Source organism: Eucyclogobius newberryi, unplaced genomic scaffold (assembly GCF_026437365.1).
Source record: "Eucyclogobius newberryi isolate DKJ021-1_F unplaced genomic scaffold, fEucNew1.0.hap1 SCAF_5, whole genome shotgun sequence".
Lineage (NCBI taxonomy): Eukaryota > Metazoa > Chordata > Actinopteri > Gobiiformes > Gobiidae > Eucyclogobius > Eucyclogobius newberryi.
This window is the reverse complement of record NW_027316167.1, coordinates 12846999-12857667: the sequence shown is the minus strand read 5'-3', so window position 1 is coordinate 12857667 and position 10669 is coordinate 12846999. Positions and strand designations below refer to the sequence as shown.

Genomic DNA, 10669 nt, shown 5'->3' with positions numbered 1-10669 from the left:
CCATGGTCTGGGACAGCTGCTGGGGATCGATGTGCACCATGTGGGAGGATACCCGGAGGTGAGGAACTGTTCAGACTCAAGACACTTATTTATTCATACATGCATAGATAGTACGTTTTAAGTCTGGACCCCTTCCTCACAACAAGAATGTCCTGATCGGTTTCCCTTAACGTTATAATATGTAAAAAAAAAAAAAAAAAAAGTAAGAAAAGGAAAAACAAGGAGAGAGAAAGGGAGAGCGTACTCCTCTCTCTGGTCTGGTCTCTTTTTCTCTCTGTCTTTCTTTCTGTCCTTTTCTTTCTTTCTTTTTTACAGTATAGTGTAAAACACATACTTTGAATACGTACAACTACAGTAGGTGGCGGTAAATGCACATTTTCAGTTGGCTGCCGGCCGCCATTAAAAGTAACACATTAACAATATCCCAAAATAGTAATAGTAAACTTTATGTTTGGCGCTTACCTTAGTTTTAGATGTGAAAATAGCACAATCCCAGGCAAAAATTTGAATAATCCAGTCCGTTTGAGGTTTAGCATTTCATCATGTTAAATAAATTTGTATGATGGTTGCTGGTCCTTAAATATGTGTGTGTGTGTTAGATGGATTTTATTAATATTCATACACAAATTTAATTTAGCTTATTTTGTGCAATGATTCATTTATTATTCATTATTCATCATGTTATCATGAACTACAAATCAGAAATGACTAGTATAATATTGCATATACCGGTAATTGTATGCCGTTGGGTTATGTAAGTTAGGGTTGGATTTGGTAAATGTGTACATATTTTAAACCAGCAGACTTTTGTAAATCACATTCTACCTTGTCTGGCTTTTGACATGTTGATGTGACATTTTCAAAGGAAATTCTTAGGAAGGTCAAACATGTGCCTGAAGCGGACGCACCGTTGTATTTGATCTGCTTTATGACTTGCACTTAAATCACTTGGTCACCTGAAGTACTGCAAATACAAATGCTTTTCTCCTTCTAGAAATATCAACATGATCCGGGCTTTTTGGAGAATGAAGTCGCTTTCGTAGAATAAAACCCTTTTGAATGATTTTTGCTTCATGATTGTTTTAGCATTCGATCGCTCTCGCCCTTCCTTCTGTAATTACAGCCAACAGTGACATGTGGAACAGGCCCAGGCTTTAAACGGAACAAAACAGGTCTGAAATTTGTTACCGAAGGCGTTTGACACAACTCGCACAGAAGGCATCGCTGTAGTAACAAACAGTTTTTCTTTTTATAATTTAATATAATTTTAACATGCAAATTACCTGTCTTTTTTCTAATCATTGCTTCATTTGGTGTGTAAAGATGTATCATGGTTTTACAACAGTCAAGTGGCAGTTTGTGAGGGAAAGTTCAAAAAGTACAAGAAGTACTACATTATATTAAAAAGGAATCCCTCTATCTACGTCATCAATACACAACATTTAAAGGAGCGCAATTTCCTGACCGTTCAAGCATTAATTTCAGAAAATCAAGGCGTTGTGTATATATATTTGTATTGGTTAAATAATCACTTCCATGTGAATTGTAAACGTTTGGGCCAGAGCATTTCTGTACACTTCCACTGTTGCAAAGTTAATGAATAATATAAGTTTGTAATGTGTGTGTGTGTGTATGTATATATATAATATAATATATATATATATTTTTTTTTTGCTCTATTTTAATTTAAGTCAGCATCTTCTTTTGAGCCTCTCTCTAGAGCTCTTAACTCAGTCCATTCTGAAGTGTTACCGTGTATTCCCTCCCTCGTCCTCTCCTCTTCATAACCCTGACAATAAACGTGATTTACATTGTTTAAAACACCGCTTGTGTTCGACTGGATAGCACACGTCTGCCACGAGGAGAGATCGAATCCAGCAAATTACTATTTACTGCTCTACTTCCCCCGTCTTTTCTCATTTCCTGTCATTTAAAGCCCAAACACTAATGATAGGAATTTGGTTTTGTCATTGCAAAGACAATATGAATATAGGCATTATCATTATTATTCTGATTATAAAAAAATACATATTTATGATTTTATTCGTGTCCTTTTCATGTTGGTATTGGTTGTGGGTTTTTTGGGTTTTTTTTTAGATTTTAAATTTGCTTTGTAAATGAAAGGACTTGATTTGTCAATATTGAAATGTCTCCTCAATGGTGAAATCCAATAATCTAAAATGTTAAAGGAAGCACAGGAATTGTAATGGACCAAACAAGAGTGACTGCAAAAAGATTGTAGGTTTAATCTGAGTAGAACATACAAGATGTGGTGAGAGGAGTGACATTAACGTTACAGAAACACATTCACATGAGATGAGATATAATTTATAATTCAATATTTTAGCTTTTTTTTTTTTAAACGTGAGGCGGGGGGTGCCCATGGGAGTAAATAAGATATTTGTGTGCACAGAAAATGATGCGTTATACGGTTTTGTTTTGTTTTGTTTTGTTTTGTTTTGTTTTGTTTTGTTTTGCATTGAAGAACTCCAAAAACTCAACTTTGGCAGTGAATGATACGTTTTACCTAAAGTATGTTACAACCGATGGTAACGGTACAATATGGAGAAATTATTTGGTCCTTTGATAAAATATGTCATATTATCAAAACCAAAACATAAACAGTTACCCGTATCTCAAGCATGATGTTTTTGTTTGAATGAATTATAATAGATTGCTTTGAAGGTTGCAATTTAAGGATAAGATTAAGTTGTTTTTTTTCATGCAGAGTAAACGACATAAGAGGAGCAGAAAGGTCACCTTCTCATTTTACTCCGCCCATCTGCCTGTGAAGTTAAACCTGCTCTCTCCTCCTGCTGACATAAGTCTGTGTTCTCTCACAGTTTTGTTTATTCTGATTGGGAACTATTATGGGACATCACAAGAGATTCCTGGCTGCATTGACCACTCTATTTTGCATCTTTCAATCAGGTATTTGACATTGAATTTTATATTTGTATGTTGTAAATAGTGCAAATGATTCTCATGTCACCATGCCGTGCAGCTCAAGTGAAAACTATACTTTTGTCTTCTTAAAGCTCTAAAAATGTTTGTTGTGGAGAGATATGGTGAGTTTGATCATGATAAATCAGCATTTATTTATTTGAGTAGTTTTCAGTGGTGGAAAAAGTGCTCAATTTTATTAGGTAAAAAACATGTCTTCTTTGATAAAGGTTACCACCTCTGATCCACGGTAGAAAGCCCTGAACATGTGCAATACTGATGTAACCATGTGCAATACCATCATATTCATGTGCAATACTGAATCAACCATGTGCTATACCTGTAAATAAGAGTGTTCTATTTTGTTTTTTATACGGTTTACTTACCTGCTAATAGTATTACCTAGTCTTGTGCTAGCTATTTTTACTTATTATTATTCTATTATCATTATCTTATTATTATTTTTAATATCTGATTTTTATCTTTATTTTTTATTTTTATTATTTATTTTATTTCCCCCCCTCCATTCCCTATTAAGATAGGAGAGGAGTTTTTTTGTTTTTGTTCATTCATCAGTTCTATTAAGAGTGTGTTTTGAAACTTCCTATAATCTGTCCTTTCCTCCTGTTTCTACTGCGTTATAACAACGAAATTTCCCCTTGTGTGGATATTAAAGGATTATCTTATCTTAAAGTGAATGGATAATGGCGCTTGATGCACATCGGTGTAATAAACTCGTCTAGAAGTGTTCCATTGTAGAAAAAGATTCAGTGTTTACCTGGACACTATTTTGAAAAATGTTTAAACTTTCATTCAAAAGCCATTCTCAATCTGCGGGATGAGGGAAATGCAGCCAGAAAACGATAGGATTCCTATGGCCAACACAGGGCTGTTGGGGTAACAAAGAAGATTCGATTCAGGTGAAATTTAGACAGTGTTAATAAAAAATTTAAAAAAAGCCCAGTGGAGGGCTTACGCATTAATATTCTCAGATCTCAGAAGTTGGAACATAACACAACTGAATCTTTTCCACGCTTTGGTGCACATTTCTTTTAACCTTGTTTGCAGTTGTATGATGGTGTTTTGTTCAGGTGTGAGTGAAGCCAGCAGCTGCAGTGATCTGAGGAGTCTGGAGAACGGACAGACATTTTTCCGTTACAATGGGCTTTTCGTCATCTTCAGCTGTCGTCATGGTTACAGGCTCCTCGGACACAAGACCAGCAGCTGTGTGTCGGGGCGCTGGTCTCGAGAGCCCCCTGTTTGTGTCGGTAAGGTAAAGCTTTGAGTGTTGGGGCGCTTTACAAAAAGGTTTTACCCAAGGACAGAGCCGCAGAATCAAACCTCTAACCTTCGGATCACTGATGAATACTCAACCAACACAACATCCTTGAGGCATTTTATTTATATATAGATATGAAACTTCAATAGAACAAAACTGCAGCAGTATCTACACTGCCAAGTCTAATATTACGCCTTTAGCTTAGATCACAGCACACATTCACAGTGGCTTTACTTCAATTAACTTCTGTAGAATGAATACAATTGGTAAATATCCACACACTCATTCTATAAACTCAACCGATTTTTTGTGTCCAATCAGAAAAGGTTTCAAAGGTGCTTGGAAGACTTTTCTGTGCATTCGTTGACACATTGCTGGTTAGCCCCTACCTTTAAACTCTTAAAATGTGTTTGTCAAAAAGTCTATGGGAAAATGTGTAGTTTTGTGCTGTTCTGTGGAAACAATCCTACCAAAGCATTCAACTTTCTCCTTATAGTTGTATTTTGTGTGAATTACTGAGGGTTCTTCCTCTCTTCAGGCTCCGGTTGTCCGAGCCCAGGTCCGGTGGCTCATGGCTCTTTCAGTGTGAACCGCGATGCTTCGTGGGTCGTGTTTTCATGTGACACAGGACACAAACTCATCGGACCCTCGACGTTGTACTGCAAAGGCTCCGAGTGGAACAGCTCCCAGCCGGTTTGTGAAGGTCTGACAACACTCTCTGTAATGAATCCTTTAAAATACCTGGGGATTATGAAGTTCTAAATACCACATGTACACAGTGAAGATATCACACTGCAATTCCAGTCATTTGGTACTGTTTGAGGATAATTTTGACAAATATAGTCATGATACATTAAACATACAGTACGGTAATATAATATAGATTTGATGTTGTGAACCAGCTCTGATTATAATCATGTTTACCCTTTTAAAGAATGCATTTTTACCGTGACATTCACATGCAGAAGTGATAGATCGATAGTGGTAAATGTGTGAATAATGACCGGCTCGTTCAGAATCAGAATCGAAAAAGGTTTATTGCCATTATCAATGAACAGAATTCACAACCATAGAAACTTGTCTTGGTGATTCAGTGCAACATAAAACGATGAACAATGATAAAACAACCTATAAGTCAAAAAGATAAACTATTTATATCTGCTATAGGATAAAAAAATAAAATAGGCTTACTATGTACACTAAATTTACAGAATGTATCTATGTAGTGCAGAAAGTGAACAGTGCAGTGAGTGATTAAATTATGGTTAAAGTGACTGTGTTGATGGGTGATGCCGAGAAAGCGGAGTGAGTTCACAGTGGTGATGGGTGAGTCTGTGATGGTGAGGGGGGCTGTGACTTTCCTGATGTCCACGATCGTCTCCACTGTCTTCTGGGTGTTGAACTCCAGGTTGTTACTGCTGCACCAGGACCAGGACACCAGCCGCTCCACCTCCCTCCTGTAGACAGACTCATCCCCGCCAGAGATGAGCCCGATGAGGGTGGTGTCGTCCGCAAACTTGATCAGTTTTAGAGTCGTGATGAGTATTAAATTATTATTGGAGTGTAGAATTAGTTGAAAATGTTGTGATATTCTTATGAAGTAACAATACTTTTAATTACTGTATGTATAAACTGTTATGTACTGCTTTCAGATGCCATCAGAGAAACTGCACCAAAGCCACTTGAGACCCTCCAGTCCACAACTTTTAACACTCCTAAAGTTCAAAATGCTGCCACTTCTTTGATTCCAATGACGACCAAAACGACTGAACATGTTTTCCAATCTCAGAAACCGGTGTCAAATTTAACAAAGTCTTTTAGAATAAAAACAAACTTTGCATCTACTTCTCCAAGTCCTACTGAAAATATCAAGTCTTCAACAATTATTGCCAAATTATGGACAACTGCCCGACCATTTAGTGACCTAAAGACATCTCAAAATGCTGCCGCTTCTTCCTCCAAATCAGAAGCTATAAACGCTGGACAAACTGCAAATGATGTACAGGCTTTTCAACCCGTTTTATTATCGCCCACAAAGTCCATTTTAACAACACCATTGACCAGAGTTGTGTCCACTGCTAAGTCAGAAAACAACACATTTTCTTCCGCACAAGAAGAAGAAAAGAGTGACATTGGAAGGACGTCCTCGTGTCCAGAGCCTCCTGTTCCGGCGCATGGGGCTTTTTATTTTGGAAACAAAGAGAGAGAAAAAGGAGATCATATTGTGTACGTCTGCGCTCATGGGTTCACTCTGGACGAAGGAGATGCTTTTCGACACTGCCAGGAGGGGGCGACGTGGAGTGGAGTTACACCAGTTTGTAAAGGTGAGATTCATGTTTTAGTAACACTGATTGTTTTACATTTATTTTAAGCCATGGAGTATTTAATTTGTACTTATGGCTATTGTTGTCTTCAGTGCCAGTTTAAAATGCATTAAAAGTGCATCATGTAAGACTATAAAGTGTAACCAATATTATTATTATTTTTTGCATTATATTATATATTGTTTTCATAATGGTCTTTTTTTTTTTGAAGTAAAGAAAAGATAACATTGATAATGGATAAACCTCCCTAATACGTGAAAGTCACACTATAAACTTGTAGGAGAAGGTGAAGTATTTTCCTGCAGAGATTTATTCATTGTCGGATTAACTTTTTGATCAAACATCTCAGTATTCTGTTTTTACTGAAGTTGAATAATATTTTATAATACTTCAGAGATACAAAGTCTGCTGTTTACAGTATTACAGTATTTGGGACTCTATTGCATCCATGAGATTAGAGTCTCTGAAGTCCAGGTTTTGCTCGTCTTCATTACAACATCTGACTTAAGTTTTATAATTGACCCAAACTCTTTAGATGTGGACGAGTGCATAGAGGGGAAGCACCACTGTCAGCACAGATGCATTAACACTCCCGGCTCCTACCTGTGCTCCTGTCACCATGGATACCAGCCATCTCCTGATGGGACGTCCTGTACAGGTCTGTGGCTTCCTCATAGAGTACATTCATATCGCTCACTGACTTTAAAGGGGAAATATGTAACTTTTATGGAGGAGCGTCTGCTACCCACAATATACAAGCAGTGGAAATGAGTTTTGGCTGGCTTGTCTCCATGGAGATGTCATTGCTTTGCCTGGAGTCAAGTTTCGCAGAATGGAAATTAACTTTTCTTTATTAATACGTGTTTTCATTGCTCAAATAAAGCTTGAAACGTTCTTACTGTGAGCGCCGTCGCTTCTCCACAGATCTGACCTTTAACTTGGCCTGACAGTGTTGGTCCCTATGGAGATGGATAGTTTCATGCCATACTGGGGCACATTCCGGGCAAAGCACTAGCATCCCCATGGTGACAAGCAAGCGGGCGCCCTCCACCAGAAATGTGGCCTGTACTTCACCTGGAAATATAATACTTCACTTTTATTTCTCAGATTTGGACGAGTGTGCGTTTCCCGCTGCTGTGACCGGCTGCCTGTTTGGTTGTGTGAACAGTCCCGGGAGCTTTCACTGTCTGTGCCCCTCCGGATTCACAACGCAGAGCCCAGACGGACACTGCCAGGGTTCAGCTCTTTAACTCTTCAGCTTCAGAAGAGGCGGGAGAGGGTAACATAGCAACCTGAACGTGTTTGTTTACAGATATTGATGAGTGTGTGGAACACGGGGGTCTGGGTCCTTGTTCCGAGCGGTGTCATAACTCTCCGGGATCCTTCCACTGCTCTTGTTCTTATGGCTTCACTTTGGCTGGAGACGGACGCACCTGCATCTCTGAGTGTCCCAAAGGATACAGGAAAGCACCCATCAAGCCCCACCACTCAACAGCGCCCCCTACAGGCCGGTGTGAAGGTGCGTGTAAAGACAGCAGAGCAAAACGATTACCATTGTGTTACTACAGTAAAAGTACAGATGCAGGAGCAAAAAATACTTGAGTAACAGTAAAAGTATCACAGAAAAATAACTTAAGTAAACTTCAAATTACTTTAAGAGTAAGAAGGAAAAGTGATTCACAGATTACAGAACAATTAAACCGTCAAATCTTGGTCAAGAGTTGTCCTGATTACTGGTCTGAAGCCATTTCCCTGCTCATTTATTGCCTCATTTTATTTGCTCTGGAAAAAATACATATTCACAATACTAATATGAGTAACTGTAATAGTTACTTTTCAAAAATCAGAGGAATATATTGTGGTTTTTCATAATGAAATTTGTGCTTGAACTGCACTGAATTAGTGAGTAAAATAGAAAAAGGCTCGTAAAAGTTTTTATTTTTGAAATAGATTCATAACAAACAGTGAAAGTTAATGTTGTTTTAACACTATATTGCAATGCAACTAAATGTTAAAGCGTTTGAAGTATTCAGAATACCTTGATTAGACATGTAACAGAATACGTTTGAAAATACATTTTAACGCGGTATTCTGTAACAAAATACATATTCCAAGTATTCTTCCCACAAGAGACAAAAGGATAATTTGTCTCCTGGTTAGTATTTGCTCTGGATTGGGATTTGTTTTGTTGTAGTTTAGTAATGGTTTGTGCTTAATTCGTCGTCTTGTTTCAGCGTTGATATAAAGAGTTTTCTTTTGCACCAGGCACTATTTAGTCTTTATGTTGCTTATTTTATTCTGTCTTAATCTGGACTGTATTGATGTTTATTTTCAGATATAAATGAATGTGATGATGTGGGCTGGTGTGAAGGCCGGTGTATTAATTTGCCCGGGACGTTCCGCTGCGTTTGCCCCAGAGGATTCACCCTGACGGAGGACAAGCGAAGGTGCAAAGGTCAGCCACAGACTTGCTTTCTTTCTTTCTTGGATTAGCAGTGATATTACTTATTTCATACTTGAATTTGTGAAAACATTTAATAGTTTAGAAAATAAAAGTATTTCCAATGTGTTGAAGAAAACTGAAATAAACCTGTTCAGCAGATATTAATCCTGTGATATTAAGCATTAAACAAATAGCGGTTGCAATTGCACAATTATTTTTGATGAATTGATTGGAAGTAAATACATTTACTGAAAAATATGCACTCAGAAAACCAATTTTGGTTAAATTACGCTTTCATTTGATGGTATTCAGTATACAAAATACTTTCTAAAATTAAAGGAATGCGTTTCAGTATTTGATCAAGTAAGTTCAGTCTAGCTTCTAACTGCAGAGTATGTGAGAAAAATGGGAATGCTCAGCTCTTTGATTTCTTCTCTACTCGGTGATAAATAAATGTAGAACAAACGGTGGAAGAGCATAAAGCTGTTTTAATCCCATTTTGTGTCTTTAAACTATAACACAAAGTAATTCAGTGTGAAAGTATTCAGAACACAGAACTCAGATTAGACCGTGTAACAGAAATGTACTCCGTATTCTGTAACTAAATATTCTCCCAACTTTGCCTATGATTTTTTTTTTTTTTTTTTTTTCAAATTAGACATCATAGTTGTGTTGACCTACAGACAAACAAAATTGTTTTTTTTAAATCAAATTTCGATGTATTTCCCTCCACTCCAAGGCATGAAACCTCTCGGCTTGGGCATGTGTTAGAATGTGTCAAATCTAGATAACAATTCTTCAATTACTAATTTAGTTGGCAATTAATTCAACAATTAATTAGTAGTAAAGAATCAATGTACTTGCTGCAGTAATATAAAGCTATAACAATGTAATTGTCAGTATCTTCTTACAGAATACGAATTATTCATTAATTAGTGACATAATACAATAGAAACATTATCAGACAATGGCTGAAACATCTGGAACCTGTTTTAAAGCCACAAGCAGCACACCATGTACCTTTATTCCTGACTAATTCAAACTCAAACTCTGACATATGAGAAACTCTTTATCTTTATCAGATATCAATGAGTGCAGTCAGAAAAAATACATAGTGCACTTTTAGATTCACTTGGTTTCATTGTAAATTTGTCTTGCATTAATTATTGCTCTAAATTTGACATCATTTAAATTGAACTTTTCTGTTTGTTTTGCTCAGATATAAATGAATGCAGTCAGAACAATGGCGGATGCTCTCATGTGTGTATAAATCGAAGAAGGACGTTCAAATGTGTGTGTCCACCGTCTTATCGCCCGTCCAGCAGCAGCTGGAGCAAGTGTGTCCCACGACTAACTTTATAGAAATGTGGTCAGATATGTGTGGTTCAGAGGCTTTCTCAATAAGGCTTTATGTAAATGAGTTGATGCAGCATTTGTTGTGTATTGAAAATGGGCTATAATAAAGACAAAAGAAGAAGTCTGATTGTGTTTATGTGAAGATTATTATATATGTTTTATTAGTATTAAAAGATTTTTAACTTTTTATTGTGCCTCACAGTAGATTTAGCGTTAGCATTGAGACGTACAGTAAAACGAGTCCTTTCTAAACACTGTCCTTTGGTGAAATAGTCACCAGTTTTCTAAAGTCTTTAACATCTTGTCAGAGACATCCATCAGATC

At 37.1% G+C, this 10669-nt stretch overlaps 1 protein-coding gene across 1 annotated transcript; it reads left to right on the top strand.

Moving 5' to 3' along the window:
* Nucleotides 1-2833: 2833 nt before the first annotated feature.
* Nucleotides 2834-10374, top strand: LOC140380703 (complement factor H-like). Its single transcript, XM_072464619.1, has 9 exons — nt 2834-2931; nt 4035-4211; nt 4761-4925; nt 6337-6546; nt 7082-7204; nt 7654-7782; nt 7859-8065; nt 8882-9001; nt 10209-10374. Exons 1-9 carry the CDS (start codon nt 2871-2873, stop codon nt 10349-10351), a joined length of 1335 nt encoding a protein of 444 aa, XP_072320720.1. The 5' UTR covers nt 2834-2870; the 3' UTR covers nt 10352-10374.
* Nucleotides 10375-10669: the final 295 nt, after the last annotated feature.

Excerpts from the sequence above, each read along its gene's own strand:
- LOC140380703 (XM_072464619.1), top strand. The coding sequence starts at position 2,871 with ATGGGACATCACAAGAGATTCCTGGCTGCATTGACCACTCTATTTTGC. Across the intron at positions 7,783-7,858 it reads CCCAGACGGACACTGCCAGG|ATATTGATGAGTGTGTGGAA; the intron begins GTTCAGCTCTTT and ends GTTTGTTTACAG. Across the intron at positions 8,066-8,881 it reads CCCTACAGGCCGGTGTGAAG|ATATAAATGAATGTGATGAT; the intron begins GTGCGTGTAAAG and ends GTTTATTTTCAG.